Source organism: Copadichromis virginalis, linkage group LG8, assembly GCF_057382275.1.
Source record: "Copadichromis virginalis isolate Kocher_CV1m ecotype Utaka linkage group LG8, C_Virginalis_male_GT1.1, whole genome shotgun sequence".
NCBI classification, from domain to species: domain Eukaryota; kingdom Metazoa; phylum Chordata; class Actinopteri; order Cichliformes; family Cichlidae; genus Copadichromis; species Copadichromis virginalis.
Window position 1 is genome coordinate 17,300,050 of NC_140625.1, and position 20,586 is coordinate 17,320,635.

General features: G+C 41.6%; 1 protein-coding gene across 1 annotated transcript; it reads right to left on the reverse strand.

Moving 5' to 3' along the window:
- Positions 1-2,527: 2,527 nt before the first annotated feature.
- znf281b (zinc finger protein 281b) lies at positions 2,528-10,176 on the reverse strand. The gene is made up of 7 exons (XM_085466267.1): positions 10,018-10,176; positions 7,437-7,958; positions 7,014-7,127; positions 6,730-6,853; positions 5,824-5,907; positions 5,592-5,710; positions 2,528-5,255 (listed from the first exon to the last, which is right to left on the reverse strand). Exons 2-7 carry the CDS (start codon positions 7,887-7,889, stop codon positions 3,633-3,635), a joined length of 2,517 nt encoding a protein of 838 aa, XP_085322393.1. The 5' UTR covers positions 7,890-7,958; positions 10,018-10,176; the 3' UTR covers positions 2,528-3,632.
- Between the last annotated feature and the right edge of the window lie 10,410 nt (positions 10,177-20,586).

A 20,586-nucleotide genomic window follows, 5' to 3' on the forward strand; every position in this document is an offset into this window, starting at 1 on the left:
TTGGAGAGCCATGATGTGTTAGTCCAGAGTCCTCTGTGATTGTAATTAGGTGATGAGCTTGACATAATTTTCACACTATAAGTGATCCTCCATCATTCGCTTACAAGCTTTTTGACAACTCCCCATTCATCATTCAGGTATTTACATAATACTGGCCTTTTGAGACTGAAAGCCATTATTTTCCATCAATTATCATTGGGTATATTTATGACAACCCTTTGCAACCTATTACCAGGCAAGAACATAGCTCTGAAAAATTTTGGATTGCATGTCAGAAAATTATTTACTTTATATTTCTCACCACCGCTCACTATTCAGAGAAGTGGCGAGACCTAGAATCACCTGGTAATGCTCATACATCCAATACAGATAACAGTTTACGGGCATGGGAATTAGCATATGTGGCACGAAGGCTATATGGAAGCAAACATGGGAATATATCAACGAGATTATAACTCGCCCCCATCGTCTGGCAGCAGAGCCTCTTGTCAAATAATACTGTAATAAAAAATTTAATCGTATCCGGGAGGGATCGCATCAGAGACTGTAAACTGTATTTACAAACCCAGTTCCTTGTTTGCCGAAATGGAAGCTTCTAGTGCGTTATTTAATGTCGGTAAGTGCTAATATATTTGCTCCTATTTAAATTCAGTAGACATGGACTACATAAGAAGGCCAATAGCTGTTATTATGCCACCAGAATCTGAATAGTTAAAAGCACCCAGTTATATTTATGTGAATACAGTAGCCTGCTTTGATATAGTACTGATATCTGAAGTTAAATTCTTCTAGTCCATGTACTGATCCATATCAATAAGCATTTCTAATCAACAGTATTGAGGAATCTTTTGGATTTTGATACTTCTGGGAGACATAACGACAAATGCGCTATTTTTTGTAACAAAAAGTTTTTATTGGCTTCTCTAATCCGTTCATCATCTCAATAACAGGTACAGCCTGGGAAATCGTATCACATGGGGTCTAGAACAAATAAGACAAAGGAACGGGGAGGCCTCTGCTACAAAATTTGGTATTGAGGTGACAGTCAGAAAAAAAGCCATACAAAAAAAATGTCTTTATCATGCATACTGAAGAAATTTAAAAAAAAAAAAAAAAAAAAAAAAAAAAAAAAAAAAAAGAACACACGTTTTTAGTGTTTTTGTACATTTTTGTAAACAATATCCTTCTAGAGATCATATCAAAACACATTATGGCAAGTAGCAAAAATAAGGGATATAACATGAGAAAAATGAATGTCCTATGAGGCATCTATAATGCAACACTGCTTGGCGTGGATGTTTTTTTACAGAAAAAAAGAAGAAGAAAGAAATACATTTGCATTTTGATGAGTCATTTGCTCTATTATTGTAAACACAGGCAGTGTTAAATGATTATACAATATGTCGAAACTATACTACAAATATTCCCACTACATACATGAAACGCGTGTCCCTGCTTTTTTTTTCTTTTTTTATGCTTTAGTGATATGAGGTATATTTAGGTCAATCTTTTTGTCTTTTTCCCCCCCTCCATTTCACCCACTCTTTTTTTCTTTTATTCCCCTCTACTTTAAAAGCATAGTGTGTGTTTGGAGTGAAGTGGCTGGTCAGTCAGTCTTTGTTCCCTGTGATCTGAGCAGCTTCAAAGTCTCTTGGCTGTGGAGCTCACAGACATAGGAAAAGGAAAGAGGAGTGGGGGCTACAGCTCACAGGAAATCAACTAAATTAAATATCAACCCTGGCTGCCGGGACAAAATGGCTTTAGCCACGGAAGACAAAGAAGGCCATTGTTTATTCTTGCGAGTGCAGGGCTGCATTTATGGGGAAGGGAGGTGGACATAACTTTTTCTCTTTCTTAACTGTATAACCGAACCGATTCCTTGGAGTTACTACATCAGTGTGTTTTAAGCAAATCATAACAAATGAGAGGGATTGGCTGTAGGTCCGGTGATTACTTGCCTTAAAGAAAAAAAAAAAAAGAAAACAAAACAAAAAACAAGAAATCTGCAAAGTCAGTTGTGACTAGCGAAAAATAAATAAGATGGTAAAAGTATGCTGTCAACATACTCATACGTTTAAAGATATAGGGGTTCCAGCATGTCAGCCCATCTCTCGAAAACACTTAAATACAAAGAGGTACTCTCAAAATATTGTATAACAAAAATTATGGCAAATCTTTTTTTTTTTTAACATCACCCGAAAAACCGTAACAAAATAATAAAAAGGACAAAAAAAAAAAAAAAAAACACAACCCAACCCCCCCACCCAAAATCTTCTAGCCTTGAGAAAGGCATCACATCAAAATACATTTAAATGCCCACAGTCATGCCTAGTCAAACCCTATCAAAGCCCATCAAATAACCCACCCTCACCTCCCTCCCTCCCCATTACCCACCCTTCTATCCCTCCCTCCCCAAATCCCATTCACAGTTTTCTCCTCTTAAAATAATATTAATGATCATTAGCATAATAATGACGTATCACATATGCAAATTGAATGGGTTATTGTTGTTTCCAATGATGATTTGTTTTGTTTTTTTAAAAAGTGCTTGTTTCATTCCACTGACACAAATGAACAGCAAGGAGTGGAGTAGAAAAGTGGTGAAAATAACCCAAAAATAAAAGAAAAGGAAAAAACGGAGTTAAAATCACTTCTCCAACAGCACGTTGAAAAGATCACAGAGATTGGCGTTCACTCTCAAAACAGATGGCTGTAACGGTGGTGCAGAGTTACTTCGACAACCAAGCTGCTGCGCAGAAGCAGAGAGTGTTTGCACAGACTTCATCAACTGACACTGACCAATCAGTGATGTTCAAACATCCTCTTCACTTCAGAGCGGTGTGAAAACAATGCACTAGACTTTGCTACAAATCATCCTAACTGATGTACATGTGGCGCTCAACTAAAAAATAATAATAATAATGTGAATGTCTTCACATTTACAAAACAGTACCATAATCTCGACAAAGCTATACGCAGTAGAAACCATAGATGATCACCTATTGTAATTCGTTGTTCTGACAAGTTAAATAAACCCACCCCTCCCAAAAAAAACGAAGAAAAAAAATCAAAGCTTTGAAGTATCAAGAATACCTGTAAAACTGTGCTAATTGCATCTCATAATACAAAGTCTTATTACACAATTTTGCCTATTTTCCTGAGTTAATACGTTTCTTGTAACAGACAATATATACTTTTTTTGCCATTTGAATTCTGGGCCTTTCCCTGACACAAATGTTATTATTACTGAAATCATCAACACTATTATTACTTTACAATTGTATGATGATTGGTAAAACAAGGGTACAGAAGATGAAGAAAACAAAAAAACAACAGCAAGTTCATAGCTACCATCTAAATGTTTTAAATTACATTTATATCTACGGTACGTTCATATCAAAAATCACTACTCTTGAACAGAAAATTAAGCGACTACATAATAAAAATGATTTTTTTTTTAAAAATTGCATTTGAGGCCATGGAAGACCCTCCCTGGTCATTTCTGTATTAACATTTAATGGCAGTTTTAAAAAAAAAAGAAAAGTTTGCTACAAGAACAAAATTAGGATGGTGGAGGGGGGCTTTTATGTAACAGAACAGCCCCCCCTTACTGGATACACCTCGTTTGACCCTTATCTGAAACTTTGGCTTGTCGGGGTTTTTGATCCTGTACTCACTGGCTCACTGATGTCAGCTAACAAACTGGTATACCCTGAGAATTCTGACACTGGAGTCCGTATTCGATGGTCGACCTCTGTCCCAGGATCACTGCCGTAGCTCAGAGGGGTCCGACGTCCTGACTTGAATTGGGAGCCAAAGGCTTGAGCGAAGTTCTCAATCTGGTATGTGGTTTCTTTCGGGGGGTTCAGTGGGGACAGGTCTGGGTAGGTGGAGCCATTTGTGGGTGCTGGAGCGCTTCCTCCAGCCTTGGATTGCTGCCCCTTGGAGCTCTCTGCCGGGGCAGTGAGGTCCTGGGGAGGTAGGTTGAAGGTGCCAGGTGAGTGCTGCTTCTCCAACTGCTCAGTGAGCTCCTGAGATGGAGTCAGCTGCTGGTGGCTAGCAGATTCCAAGCTTAGGTGGTAGCCTGTCTGGGAGGGGGAGCCAACGAGCATACCATAGTGGGATTTTGAGGAGGACGAGGAGGCGGTTGATGAAGGAGCAGCGATGGGCAGCGGGGAGGGGACAGCAGGCGGGTAGCCACAGTCCAGTGGGGATGTGGTGTACACGTGTTTGTCAGAGAACAGGGGCCCTGTGGGACTGGAGCTGCTCGAGAGGAGCGGGAAGGGCCCTGTTGCACCGAGGCTGGGGAAGGGTCCGCTATGGCTGGTGCGTTCCAGAGCCTGCAGGAGGAACTTTGAGTACTCGCTCATCACTGCCGTTTTGTCACCACCATTCGGCGAGTCATCCTCCAACTCCGGAGTAACAGGAGCTGCTGGCTGAAGGTCCACATGGTGTGGGTGGTCTGACAGGTCAAAAGTCACATCATGGTGGTGTGTTCCCTCTGGTTTATGGCTATAATGGTCTAGCAGGCTTTGCAATACCTCATCTGGAATGCCCGACTTGTCGTGCTTCAGTTCCAGCGGCGAGGAGTCTAGCATGGCCAGGGTGGGCTCAGGTCCCAGGGAGCCCTGTATTACGCTACTGCCCTGGGATGCCATGTGCAGGGAGCCAGCTCCAAAGTCATTGTTAACTGCATGGAGGTAGCGCCGCTTTTTCACAAACTGCATTGCATCGTCATAGTTGCTGCTGGTGGTGGGCCCCTGCTTGTTGCCCCCGGGTCCCTGAAGCAGACCCATGTTATCTAGGCCAGAAGCCTCCACGTGATCCATGGAGCTGGGCTTCTGACCCAACAGTTTTTGTCCATCAGAACCATCTTCCAGAGAAAGGAGGCCCTTATCAAGTCCCTTACGGCCAGCCTTTTTAAACACCAATTTGGGAGTACGTCCCGGCATGACCTGGTCAGAGCCCGAGGGGTCCATGCTGAAATCTTGCAGGCCCAAGTCACGGGCCATCCCCCCAGAAGATGAGGCCGCTGCCGCCGAGGCATTCTTCTTTCTCTTGCGTTCGCTGCCCTCCCCATTTTTGGACTTTGCTCTCCTGCGTCCAGAGGTGGTAGAGTTTCCCTGAGTGAGTGAATAGCTGCCCTGGCCTAGCTCTGCTTCGCTGAGCTCCAGCATGCTTGGGTCTAGGCCCTTCTTTATGGCTTCTCCACAAGTCCGTTTGTGCTTCAGTAACCGGTCTGTTCTTGAGAAAAACTAAAAGAGAGAAATGTGGGTTTAGTCTCCGCTGATGGACATTAGTATCTCTAAAATCCCCTTTTTGAAATTTTAACAGAAAATACACTGCAGTGATAAGCAGCTGGGAACATAACCACTGAATTTGAACAACAGAACTTTATATTCGCTGACCTCTTGTGTGATACAGCTAATCCCATTAAGACCAGGGCTTAAGAGTGGCTTAGATATAAATGCTCAGATGCAAATTATGATAATATATGCACAACTGAAAGAAAAAGGATTTCAGACATATTTAAAAGCTCAAGGAAATGTACACAAAACTAAACAGAGACAGAGAGACTACAAAGTGCCTACTTGTTGGCAGGTGTCGCAGCGATATGGCTTCTCGCCACTGTGTGTCCTTTTGTGCCTCTCCATGTGGTACTTCTGGATAAAGCGCATGTTACACTGGTCACAGCTGAAAGGTTTTTCCCCTGAAAAATACAGCAGTGACAGCATCAGGGCCTGTGCAACTCCCAACAAGTTTACAAAATAAACACCCTGTTCTGGTAGAGCCATTTATTTGAGTTACTGTGTCGGGACTCACCACTGTGAATCTTCTCGTGCCGCTGGAGCAGGTACTTCTGAATGAAGCTCATGTTACACTGACTGCACCGGAAAGGCCTCTCACCTGTGCAGTCAAGAGTACAACCATCCGCTCACCACATTAATTAAATCCCAGCCCACGCCATAACTGAAGTCACAATAAAATCTATGCTATTCTGGTCGGGTTGCGCAAATATAAAGAAACCTGTGAGAGACGTGCAGTAACCAGTAGATATAACAACATATTAGCATGTTTGAGAAACTGCACTGCATTACAGATTGCAGATTGCATTACATTGCAAAGATGCTATTACAAATCAATGTCTGTAATAATGGAAAAACAAGGAAATGGTTTCAAAATAAAACTCATATTGGATGGATTTTCCATTAAATGGTTTATGAGTTCTACTTCAATGAGCTAAGTAAGGAATTCCCAGCACAGAGAATGATTAAGATTTCCAGATAGACATGAGTAATCCGTGACTCAACGCTGGCTTTAGTGACTGTCTGGTTTCAAAAGAGGCCCCAGGTGCTTGTGGTGAAGAGCACAACGCCACATGTGTAGATCCATCACATCACAAATCCAAATTTCATTTTCATTCCTCAAATTCTGGTAACAGATCTTTACCCCTAATGGTAGATTCCAGCTACCTTGAAATGAATCTGGAGCTATGTGATTTATACAAACTTCAGATGTGTTATAAAGCAAACAGACACAAGAAACAGGCACTTGTAGCTTTCTCTGTTCTGTTACTGATTTAACGCATCCTTTTTGCATCTCTCATCACTTCATATCCCCCCAACTTAAAGCATTGCAAAGCAACTTCAACAACAAAAAAAATCATTTGAATGTATTTATTGTCTAAATGCATGAAAACGGTGTCAAGAAGCACTGAAAGTCTCTCACCTGTGTGTATGAGCACGTGTCTACGCAAGTGGTAGGAGCTGCGGAAGGCAGCATTACAGTGCTCACAGATATGTGGTTTAGAGTTGGGGGATAGGCAGGCTCCATCTGCATCCAGCATCAAGTTCTAGAAGGGGAAAAAAACAGAAACAAAATACAAAAAACATGAGTATAAGCTCATAATAATAATAATAATAATTTGCTGATTTGAATCAACACTGTAGGATACCTTTCAACTAACAATGCACATCATTTTCTTGTATAATGAGTCTAGAAAAGTCACCGACCTTTGCAGCATCACTGCGTTTCCTTCGAGCTTTGCCTCCCTGTCCATCTCCATTGCTCTTCCGTCCTCTTCTACCTGACGACTCTTTTGGCTCTTTAACTTGTCTCCCAGACATCTAAAGGCAAACACAACAAGCATTGGATTATTTAATTTAGTTCAGTTCATTGTGGTTCTTATTATCTTTGAGCAACTGTAACCACATAATTTCCTTAGGGACTAATAAAGTATTCTGATTCTGATACACGCAGTTAACAGATGGCTGTTATCACTGCTGTCACAGCCAACCAGGCACCATTATATGAAAATTTCCACCCTGAAAGTAAAGGGAAGAAACCAAGCAGAAACAAGGAAACTGGAAAATTTTACACTAAACTAAACAACAATAAATCTGAAATAATATCTAAAAAAAGCAACCCCATCTCACCGGTTCTCCAAGGGTGCGGACATTGCTGAGGCTGAGGTCATGCAGGAGCATGTTCTGGTGATTTTGGTGGTGGGTTCCAAAAGACATATCTGCCATGTCAGTACCACTCTTCCCCGCGCCCCCTCCACCACAATTCACCCCCTGTGCTCCACCCACGCCGTAGAGGGGCATACGGTAATCCAGCTCACTTGGCCGCTCCTGCTTAATGCCCATGCTGTGAAGGAAGCCCCCTGTGTTTGCAGCGGTGCCGCCCTGGTGTTCTGGAGGCGAGTCACGTTCTTTCTTCAGGATCATCTCCTGGGGCAACTCGCCCATGACGGACTGCGAGGCCAGCCGTGTAAAGCTGGTGACTGGCGGTAAGTGGCTGAACATAAGCATACCTGGTGCAAAATTGGGGTCCATGCCTCCGTTTCGCAAAAACTCATTGCCTATCTTGTCCTGAATAATACTCATGGTGGTAGGTTTCCTTTGTGCAGGGGAGGAGGGTAATTAATCTAAAAAGGAATGCAGGAGGAGAATATCCTGAAAGGGAGAACAGATAAAAAGCCGTGTTCATGATAACAGGCACGAGAGTTCACAGATCCAAACAAACCACTTCATTTTGATGTGTGTCCTTATCACAGCATCACTTCCTCAATCTATAACAGCTACAAAGCAGAGCTACAACAAATTAAACCATTATTGATTAAATAATTCCTACATATTGGCTAATTACCAAATTATACAAAAGCCTTTGTGCCCTACAATAACCTCTAAATTTTTAAACTTTTTATTTATTACATAATTTTCTAGGACTGACCAAAACACTGGGTTTGATACCTGAAAACCTCAGGGTATGATTTGCACAAATATATTCAGTTTCCAAATGGAAAAAAAATTAAATCGTGCGATATGTCCAACTTAAAACAAATACCTCACTTTATAATTTACAACCAAGCATAATAAAACATCTATTACAACAATAGACTGAATTACTCTATAATAACTTGCATCAACACACTCAATATACCACAGAATTTGACAGGTTTCATCAAGAAATTTAAGTTTGAAAATTGTGTGAATGAAGATTTTTGATTTTACATAAAGGAATACAGGTATTTTCTGAATATACCAGAAAAGACATGGTAAGGATTAATATAAATGCATGTGAGCTTAGTGAAGTAAAGTCATAGAAACCCCAAAACTGTTAAGCTTTTTTGAGGGGGCACTAAAACCACACCATTTCTATTCAATACCAGCAGGAGGAGGTGAAAAAAATTCAAAGATTGTATCTGAAATATTTAATCCTCCTCACGTATTGTTCTACATCTGACTCCACATGTGACTTGGACGGCAGCCAAAATAAAATCGGCGTAGTAGCTTGATCGCTTAGACGTGCATCCCTATTGTTTTGCACTTTGATGCATGCTGGACCACACCGCTTGCATCTCTGACTAATAAACCCAGCATGAGCGCAAAAGCTGGAGGCACTGGGCTGCAGTACTGGCAATTTAATCGGCTGAGTACACTTGCCTAAAACAAACGATATTTAGGTCAAATCGTGCCAGACAGGAGTGATTTTACGCAGACACAGTCGGGGGACTGTAAGCGCGGTGTTTGTGGAGAACAAGCAGAATTTATTGTTTGGTCTGCACCAGCTGACCATTTGGCTACGTGACACTGCTGTTCAACAGAAAGCGGATGAGCTTTTGTGATGCATAGTAGTTAGCCAGCTAGTTAGCATAGTTAGCTACTCGACTAACCACAATGAGACAACGCATCTCTGCGACCTCAATCAAAACAATCGCCTAAAAATGCCCCAGAAACGAAAACTCAGCCCCTCAAATAAAAGTCACAGCAATACCCAGAGTTACAGGACTCCAAATAACCGTGTGTGTGGTCAGCAATTCATAATTTGATAAGAAATATAATCTTTTAGCATGTTACCTATAGTTGCTATCAAGCTAGCTCACGCTAAAACAGCACCGCTGATTCAATGGTATCAAGGTGAATATTTATGAAATTAACCAGTTTCATTATTTGTAGGGAGCTTTTTAAAAAGTGAACTGGCACGTTTTGGGCAGGAAAATACAAGAAATGGCTAATAACGTGAAGTTAAAACGGACGCTGGCTTTGAAGTGAGCTCAGCGAAACGAAACGCTCATTCTCCAATTCCCCAGCTTTGATGACGCTCGTGAAATCAAATCTGTCTGGCTGCGAGCGACGCTGGCGCTCCGTTTATTGATAGCTAACTTTAGCTGCAATTAAAACCACACAATGCTCACCGGGACAGTCGGATATCAAATAATTCCTCCCCGTTTCCCCTCGTACATGCGGACTTCCGACCTAATAAGCGAGCTACATGAAAACTGCGTGCTTTGCAGCAGCTGTGTTTATAACAATCAACTTGCCACGAGCTAGCTCGTTAGCCGTTAGCTGCCCCGACTGAAAACCCGCATTACGGCCCGTGGAAGAGAAACAATGATGCTGGCTCTCCGTGCATCCCCCGTTTGCGCCGAGCCAGACAATCGTTCGCACGAATCTCTACAAAGTCCTAAGAGAAAATCGCTCCGATTAAAAACCAATTTAATTTCCCACTCACCTACACATGACCGCAGCTGGTTTCAAACGTGCCCGTATTCTCTCTGTAATCGCCGCTTTGGGGTTTTATTGCCAAAACATTGTTCTCCGGCGGTCGCTGTTTTCTTCCATCTTGTCCTGGCGCGGGGAATTATGGGTGTCGCGGACGGGTCGTGAGAGGAGACAGGCGAAGTGCTGCTGAGGTTTCAGAGGTGCTCAACTATGCTGCTTTAGAAACTCCGTGCATTACAGAAGCGTATAACGATACTGCCTCACTATAATGAGAGTTTAAGTGTAGATCTGCGACCGTTCTAATTGGGTTAATGCTTATGTTAAAGGATACTTTCAACTCCTTTGACACACATTTTAATATACATGGTTTGATGTGCATTTTGTGGCACTTCACAACATAAGCTATCTGCTGCAACAAAAGAAAACACGTTTTTCAGCATAACTCTGACACAGCATGTTTAGAATTTTAGAGTTATTGCGCAAATGCAAGAAAGCAGCCCCATAGATGACGATCAGCATGACTCCAGCCTGAGGACATGGTATTTGTCCTTTGGCTCTTGAGCTGTTCCTGATTAGAGTTTGGAGTGTGGCGGTTTATGTCGTCGACATGTGGCAGGCTGCTACGGTTTGGGAGTGCTGTTTACATACTGTGTGGGCTTGGTCTTCAGCTGTGTTTAGTATGATATTTAAAGTAACATATGCCTAAATTCTTGGACCCAAGGTTTCCCAACTTATTATTGCTTTGTAATGAGAGAACAGTATAACTTCAGTAGCAACTTAATTAATTTCATTTGCCAGTCATTGTGTTAATTCTTGTCATTTATCTCAGGTTTGGCAACAGAAAGCATAGAAATCATAGAAATCACAAAACGTTTTTATGGTGTAAGAGTTTGTACAGTCCTAACAAGCTTGAAAGTCAATATTTAGTATGACCACCAGAGATGGGCAGTAACGCGTTACAAGACCGATTAGGTCTGCAAATATTCTTCTTTTGCCTTCTACTTCTCAAATTGTCTTTTTTTTTTTTTTTTTTTTTTTTTTGCCTGTCCCGTTTGGCTCTTTTGCCATCAGAATTGTTGTCTAAAGGCAAAGAAAGATGCCCAACGGATTTACTTTACCAAACTGACCATCCCAGCCTTGCCGTAATGGTCCATTTGATTCACCTTTTATTGTTTATTTTATTTTCACTTACTGAATACGGGACAGACTTGACTGGGGGAAAGAAGAGGAGAAAGAAAGAGGGAAAGAGAAACAGCTGAGAAGAGGGACGGGGGAGAAGGGCAAAAGACAAAAACCAACAGAACGGGCAGAGAAAAAAAATGCATATATCAATCACCTGGATCACCTGCTGAGAAAGAAAAAAGAAAGCAAGCAGAAGAGAACAAGAGTAATAGAATAAACAACATCACAATGATATATGGGAATATGACAGTAAATACTAAATGTTAAACATTTACAAACCAGGGCGTGAAGCAGGTGTGGAGGAGATCAAAACTCCAGACATCCAGAGGCCCCCAGAACACAAGAGACCAAGGAAGACCAACAGAGGGGCAGCTGCGCCACTGTCCCGGAAAGAGCTGAGGAGAGTCCCAGATGAGGGCTCACTCAGCAGCCGCGGAGCAGAAGCCAGGGGGAGTTGCAGTGACGCGCCCGTGAGCTCCGCCGGCAGCCAGCTGCGCCTGAGTGACCGAGCCCCAGGCCGAGAGGCCGGGGGCACCCCACCTCCGAAGTGGCCCGAGCGAGCCCCAGGCTCCAGGCCCCAATAAGCGGCCGCCAAGGAGTGAGCCGGTGTGTACCTGGACGCCCATCCCCGGACACAAAGAACCACCAACGCACCGATGTCTGAGGGGGTCCGCCACTGGCAGGGGAAGTGGTGGTAGGGGGAGATAGGCCTCCAAACCTTGGAGGGCCTGAGATGTCCCCAGAGAGGTGGCGCCTGACACCCAACCTGACATATAGACACAGAAATACAGGCACACACAGATACAAACATCCATTCCCACCCTCATGCTCTCATATGCACTTACTCCACACTCAACCAACGTGGAGACAGACATAAAGAGACGTTGTACACACGATCACACTCCCCAAGCGTACTCTACAAACCGGGTCTAGGTGCCCCCGCCCCTGGAGGGGGTAACTGCACCCAGACCCAGGTGGTGTTTCCCTTTTCCCTGCGGTGGGGGGTGGCAGACCGCCCCGACTCCGCAGCAGCAGGAAGGCTCCACACTCCAGACCGCAGTCGGACGGCCAACTCCTCCTCCTAGTCCTAGCCCCCCCTGCTCCAGCAGGTCGCAGAGAACGGAGGTGAGAGAAGACTCCAAACCTCCCTCCACCCGCTCATTGTAATGTTGATGCATGTGTGTTCTAAGGTGCATTTAAAACCCAGGAGGGCTTGGAGCTACCTGCCAGAGAGCAGCAGGTAAGCGCATGGTCCCTCCTGCTAGCCCTCAATGTCTATGTGTATTTAAAATTGAGAGGTGGGCAACGATGCCAGGGGTGAGGTGTACACCCTGATGGTACTTTGGACTCCGTGTATCGTGCCCACCCCAAGATCCTATATGTATGTGTAATGAGAGTGTGAGTAATGTGAATGTCTAAGTTGTGGGATAAAATTGAGGCAGAGGCAGCCAGAAGGGGACGGGGGGGGGACGGGGGGGGGGGGGGGTAGCCTCCTCTGCACCCTGGTGACATACCCCTACTCCAAGGCCCTGCATGTGTGGGTGGTTGTGGTGGAGCGGGAAGAGGGAGGCAGCTGGAGATGGGGAGGGAAGGAAGGGAGGGGCAAGTGACCCCTCCCTGGGGCCAGCTCCCCCGCTGACCCCAGTAGGCACCCCCATACTCCGCGACCCGCCAGGGAAAGGGGGCCCAGGCCCATCCAGACCGGGCCCAGTGCAGCAGCGCCGCCCGGTCCCACAGAGCCCGGGACAGTCCACCCAACCCCACCACAGAGAAAACTGCACCCACCCCACCATCCACTCATCTTCCAGACTACATAAGACAATAAACACCCAGGCTGAGATCTTCCTCCACCTCTCCTGTATCTCCCCCTCCTGCAGAGGGAGTTCCTGAGGAGAGGAAAGCTCCTGCAAGATGTGACAACCTCTCCCCCACCAGTTGAAGAGCCCCCCAGGTGGCTCGACGCACCGGCGGCACCCTGCTCCAGGGCTGGGCCCCCATGCACCCACCCGCCCACAACCCCGGCAACACACCAACCAGGACCCAAGCCCCCGAGGCCCGGTCCGGGTCCCAGCCCAGAGACGGAGCGCCCCCAGAACCTCACGCCCATCCCGGACCCACCCAGGGGCAGCCAGGTTGCCAGGTCAGTAACCCACGTCCGTCAGCACAGACCCTCCCCTAGCCCCGCTGCACGCAGCCGCGAGGAAACAGTCACCTGAGAGCCAACAGAGCCCCTAACCGGACATGACCGCTACCCCGGGTTGAGCCCCCCAAGGAAGATGCCTCCGGGGAACCCCCCGACGCCCTAAGCCTGTCCCTACCCCCACACCAATCACAACAGTGAAGGCGGGACCAAACTATGACCCCCCACCCCCACTAGGTGATGGAGCTGATCAAAGGAGCCCAGAGCAATTGATCTGATGTGGTGGCAGAGGCTGTATCAAGACTAATGTAATCTAATAGATAATTTCTATATTGGTTAGAATTAAGATTATTTTTATTTTTCCAGTTCATGAGGACTGTTTTCTTGGCTATGCATAGGGCAGTGAAAACCATATGGGCGATATTCTTTTCTGAAGTGACATTATCTAAGCTGCCCAACAAACACACTAAAGGGAAGTTGGAATGTTACATTTCAGACACTTCGATAGGTCTTCACATATCTCACGCCAAAACTTCTGAACTGGTGGACAGAACCAAAGAGCGTGGATATAATTGTCCGGTGAATTGGTTTGGCAGTGTGAGCAGTTGTTGGTAGACGTAAAGCCCATCTTGAACATCCGATGACCTGTATAGTGCACTCTATGTAATATTTTGTATTGAATTAATTGAAGACTGGGATTTCTAATTAGATGAAAGGTTTTTAAGCAAATCTGAGACCAGAAGTTTTGGTCTAAGTTAACTGATAAATCCGCTTCCCATTTTGCAATAGGAAGTGATATTGATTCATCTGTTTTAGAAAGCATTCTGTATATTTTGGATAGTAATTTGGGGGGTTTAAGAGTAAGAAATTGAACCACACTTGGTGGTGTTTGTAGTTCAACTTGACCCGGTTTAAATTTCTTTTTTACTATGGATTTAATTTGTTGATATTCTAAAAATCTTTTCTTGTTGATCCCATATTGTGTAACTAGTCCGTCAAATGAAATAAATTCTGTTCCTTCTAGTATATGTTCTAAATATTTGATTCCTTTATCACTCCAATCTGAAAAGTTTATCATATTATTGTTTTGTAATATGTCAGGGTTGTTCCAGATAGGTGTACGTTTGCATGGGATTAATGAAGACGCCGTCAATTTTAGAAACTCCCACCATGCTGTCAGAGAAGAGCTGATGTTGATGCTTTTAAAGCATTCATGTCGTTGGATGTTTGAGCTGATAAATGGTAGGTCTGAGATCTCTAGATTATTGCAGAGTGCTTGTTCTACATCTAGCCAAGGTTCATCTAAGAGGGTGTGTTTTAGCCATCCTGAGATAAACTGAAGCCTGTTGGCTAAGAAGTAGTGCTGAAAGTTAGGCAGTTCTAGTCCTCCTTTATCCTTGGTCTTTTGTAGTGTTTTTAAGCTTATACGTGGGGGTTTATTTTTCCAAAGGAATTTGGACATACATGAATCTAGAGATCTGAACCAATCTTGTGGCGGTTTAGTTGGGATCATTGAGAATAAATAATTTATTTTTGGTAAGACCATCATTTTTATAGCGGCAACCCTTCCCATGAGTGATATGGGTAGACATTTCCATCTAGCCAGATCATCTTCTACCTTCTTTAAAAGTGGGATATGGTTTAATTTAGTTAGATCTGCAAGCTTGGGAGAAACATTAATACCTAAATATTTTATATTTCCCGATTGCAGTGGTGTAGAAGAGGAATTATGGAAGGAGCAATTAATCGGTAAGACTGTAGATTTTGACCAGTTAATTGAGTAATCTGATATTCTTGCAAAAGAGTTTATCAATTCAATCACCCCAGAGAAATTGGTTTGTGAATTTTGGAGAAAGAGTAACACATCATCCGCATAAAGGCTGATTTTATGTTCCACGTTCTTGCATTTTATGCCCTTAATTACTGAATTCTGTCTAATTGCTGCTGCCAGTGGTTCAATAAAAATTGCAAATAGTGAAGGGGAGAGTGGGCATCCCTGCCTGGTGCCCCTCAAGAGACAGAAGCTGGAGGATGTCTGGTCATTTGTTCTAACACAAGCTGTTGGGGAATTATATAATATTTTTAACCAGTTTATGAAAGAGGATCCAAAACCAAATTTGTGTAAAGTTGCAAATAGAAATTTCCAGTTAACTCTGTCAAATGCTTTTTCTGCGTCTAAAGAGAATATTGTAGTTTCTAGGTTTTTACTGTATGAGTAGTCTATCAAATTAAGTAATCTACGTGTATTTGTTGATGAGTGCCTACCTTTTATGAAACCAGTTTGGTCAGGATGAATTAAGAGGGGGGTTATTTTCTCCAGTCTCTTTGAGAGAGCTTTGCAGATTATTTTAAGGTCTACATTTATAAGGGATATTGGATGATAGCTTGAGGGATATACAGGGTCTTTGCCTGGTTTTAGCAGGAGATTAATGTTTGCAGAATTCATATTTGATGGAAGTCTGCCCTTTTCTTTAATTTCCAACAACGTTCTGTAGAAAACTGGTGCTAGAATCGACCAGAATTCTTTGTAGAATTCTGCAGGAAAGCCATCTGGACCTGGAGCCTTATTATTGTGCATACTTATCAGGGCTTCCTGGAGTTCACCTGGTGTCAGTGGTGAATCCAGTGCCATTGCTTGAGTGTCCAATAATTTTGGAAGAGTTATGTTGTCCAAAAACTGATCAATTTCTTTTTTAGATGGGTTTATTTGTGGTGAATACAACGTTTTATAGAAATCCCTGAAAATGTTGTTTATTTGTATCGGTTCATATAATGTGTTCCCAGATGAATCTTGAACAGCACATATAGTTGTTTTTTCTTTATTTATTTTTAGCTGGTTTGCTAGAAATTGACCGGATTTATTACCATGTTCATAATTTTGTAGGCGTAGTCTTTGTACTAAGAATTTTGTTTTTTTATCAATTATCTCATTTAATTCTAGTTTTGTTTTGCGTATTTTGTTCAATGTTTCCTGATCTTGGTGGGACGCGTAGGCTTCTTCTAGTGATTTGATGTTTTTTTCTAATTCCTGAATATTTTTGTTTTCTTTTTTCTTTTTATGTGATGAGAAAGAAATTATTTTACCTCTCATCACAGCTTTCCCTGCTTCCCATAGAACAGAAGCTGATGTTTCGGGAGTGTCATTATAGTCCAAATATGAAGTCCACTCTTTTTTAAAATATTTAATAAAGTCTTCATCTTTAAGTAGTGATATATTAAATCTCCAGTTTTTTCTTGGCGTAGTATTATTCTTGTGCATTAGTGTTAAAGATACAGGACCATGATCGCTGACAGCTATAGGGTGAATCTCAGTGTCTGAAATGTCGTTCAGCAGTGAGCTGCTGACCAAAAAATAACCCAGATGAGAGTAGGAGTGATGGACATGTGAGAAAAAAGTATATTCCTTACTGGTGGGGTGAAGGGAGCGCCATGCATCGCAAAGACCAAAGTCGCTCATATACTGTTTGATTATATTTGTGGACTGCCAATTACGCTGAGTTCCCGCTGTATTGAGCCTATCCATGTCTTCATTTAGTCCAAGGTTGAGGTCACCTCCAAGAACAAGTGTGCCATCTAAGTGTTCAGAGAGTGCACTGAAAAAACCGTGAAAGAATGAGGGATCATCAACATTTGGACCATATACACTTGCAATACATAGCTTTTTATCACGTATAGATAGTTTAATGATTAAGAATCTGCCCTCTGGATCTATAACTGTATCGAGTACTGTGAAATTAATATTTTTATGTATTAAAATTGCTGCTCCCCTTTGTCTAGAATTATAACAAGCTGAGAACACATTGGGAAACTCAGGTGTTTTAAGTTCATTCGAACCTCTAAGAGGTCTGTGGGTCTCTTGTAATAGGACAACATCCGCCTGTAGTTTTTTGAGTTGGTTAAATATTTTTAACCTCTTTTCTCTGGAGCCAGCTCCATTTATATTCCATGTAATGAACCTCAGTGCCCCCATAGATGTCTGTGTATAACTAGGGATGTATGCTGTGTGCGTCGCTTAGACAGGTGGAGAGAATACGTCACTTGTTCATAAATAAAGAGAAGGAGAGAGAGAAAAAATGTGTGGCGAGATGCTCCCTGAGTCTGACTTTGTGTATGCATAGTTACTAATATGAGTAGGCTTGGCTTAAGTGTGTGTGTATCTTATATGACTGTGTGCGCTGTCTGACTGATGTAAATGTGCTGCCGTTGAGCGCATGGTGCGTATGTGTCGAAATAAAGGATGTTTGTGGATGAGTGTCGAAGCAGGTGATCGAGGCAGTGAAAGGAATAAAGAAAGAAACCAAAGACAGGGGTGAGCAGCATAAAACCAAGAGGGGGAAAAGAGAGGAGAAAAAAAAAAAAAAAAAAAAAAAAAAAAAACGAGAAGAAAAAAACAAACAAACAAAACATAAACATTGATATTGACATATGATATTTAAAGTAACATATGCCTAAATTCTTGGACCCAAGGTTTCCCAACTTATTATTGCTTTGTAATGAGAGAACAGTATAACTTCAGTAGCAACTTAATTAATTTCATTTGCCAGTCATTGTGTTAATTCTTGTCATTTATCTCAGGTTTGGCAACAGAAAGCATAGAAATCATAGAAATCACAAAACGTTTTTATGGTGTAAGAGTTTGTACAGTCCTAACAAGCTTGAAAGTCAATATTTAGTATGACCACCAGAGATGGGCAGTAACGCTTTACAAGTAACGCGTTACAAGACCGATTAGGTCTGCAAATATTCTTCTTTTGCGTTCTACTTCTCAAATTGTCTTTTAAGAACAGACCATACTGAGATATGGCAAGTTTTCAGCTAAATGATATGGTGGTGCAAAAATGATATTGTATGCCTGCCTGTACATTTGGCTAAAGAAAAGGGAACAAATTATGTGTTATCCTTGAGTTAGGTGAATGGTTTTATATACTTGAATGAGTCATAGGTGAGAGTGAAGTGGCTTGGCAAAACCAAACAAGAAAGAAAGAAAGAAAGAAAGAAAGAAAGAAAGAAAGAAAGAAAGAAAGAAAGAAAGAAAGAAAGAAAGAAAGAAAGAAAGAAAGAAAATTCCTCTAAAAATATTAAGGTACAAAGAGTGGACTGAAAATGAGTCACAGCCAATATCCAAAGAAAAACTTTCAAGGCCTTCAGAAATCCCATGGAAGTATTGATCAAGACACAGAAGCAAAATATAAAGAAATAAATACTTAAGAGGTTACAATGAATTCAAAATACTAAAACAAGAAACATGAATTAAGTCTAAAATTTCAACCCACTGCAGCTCGAGGGTCTGTAACGTGAAAAATATTCAGTGTAAAGGTTAAATTTTGCTTGACTTCAATAAATATACTTAGTTTAATTTATAATTTAAAAGTGATTTTCCAAAGGTTGGTTGACTGAATGACACTTTAGGGAGCCAGCATGTAACTGAAACCCGCCTAGAGACAATACACAATCACTACTTAATGTTTTTTATGAGCTTGTTCAAAGGTTAGTGGTTTATGTCAGTAACTGTCCTTTTTGAACTGGTTTATATATTTTAATCATTACTGAAGCAGCTGTACGTTGAGTTCCAAGAAAGGGAGAAATTGTTCTATTTTTGTCCCAGTCTTTCATGCTTTAACACGAACTGTTAAGGAATTCAATAGTAGTGGATTTTTTCCTTGTCTTGATTACACAAAATATCACCAAGGCCTGTTGTTGATCCATCAGCTGCACTTTGAGAACCAGTGCTTTAAAAATAATTGAATTAAAGTCAAGATCACATCGTACTTATTTTCTAAAGATAAGGTGCTGGTTAGCATTTCTTTGGAACAATCTAGAGCTATTGACTCAGCCTATTTTATCACCCGTGTAAATGTTATTGCAGTGGAATAGTGGTGGTAAACATTTCTTTATGGAACATTTTATTTTCTATTGAATAAAAAAGTAATAATAATAAAATGAATGTTTCTTCTGTTGTGTGATGAGTCTTTATTTAGGTTGTCGAAGCACTGCATTTGTCATTGAGTAGAAATGGTTATTCTGACTGATTGCACAGCAATTCTTGAGAGCTTTTTTCCTCCCACGTATGCATTTTCATTTGACAGCCAATATCATAAAGTATATATATATATATATATATATATGTATATATGAATAAAAAGGGACACTTTGTTTTTTTCATTGTGACCTTGGAGTGTTTTCTTGTTGACTGAGCCGACAAAAAACATCTCAGTCGTTAAGCAAATAAACTGATAACTATGTCTTAATCACAAAGTTTTTTATTATACTTTTATAATCCTCTGATAGGAATTTTCCGGAATACAAGTGCGATAGTGACGTAAGAGTTTTGCAGCAGAAAAGTTTAATAACTTAACAGTTACATCCGATAACTTGATATAGCGAATGCTTTTACTGTTTTTCATATAAACTGACTCATCAGAGCTCTGCCTGCTAATGTTACTAGATGGAAATTTGTTCTGAGTGTGTGTGGTTCAGGTAAATGATGGCTTCCTGTATTGCACAAATGTTTTCGTTTTTTTTTTAAGTCAAGTATCATTTACAGCTTAATTATTATTTTTTTTAATAGCCAAAAATCCTTACACTCGGTGCACTCACACAAAGCTATCTTATCTTTGTATGTTGGCATAGTTTAAGAAATGCTTTGATATGATAGTTTGGGAATTAATTTAGATTTGTGGTCCACGGTAACTCAAAGATACGCGATCTAAAGAACACAAGCAGGGAGGAAAATCATCTCATGTGATCTAATCTTCTCATTCATAAGTTCAATATATATCCCACATTCTTACATTTGAATTCAAAAAGAGGAATATCATATCAAACTATTAGAGCAGGATCATGCTGTATGTTTGTGTGCGCTGGTATATATACAGCCCTGTTCCCAGAAGAGTTGTGACACTGTAAAACGTACATTAAACTGAATACAGGGATCTTATACTTCAAGGTATAATTTCAAATACTGAAACATAGTTTTTTTTATTAATCATTTTAAAAAATATCCACAGTTTGAATATGGTGCTTCTAAAAATACAGAACAGAAACAACGGGAGTCTGGAAATGTTGTGTGAAAAATCCTAGTAACTGGTTAACATGGTTGCTTTATAAATAGTATTGCAGAACAGTGCAGTCTTTCAGTAATAAAAATGGAGAGTGATTAACTACAGGTCATTGTGAAAGAAAGTCTGGGCAAATATACAAGACTCTATTGATCCTGAACAACATATACACCTTTCTGAGCAACTTTGATGTTTCTTA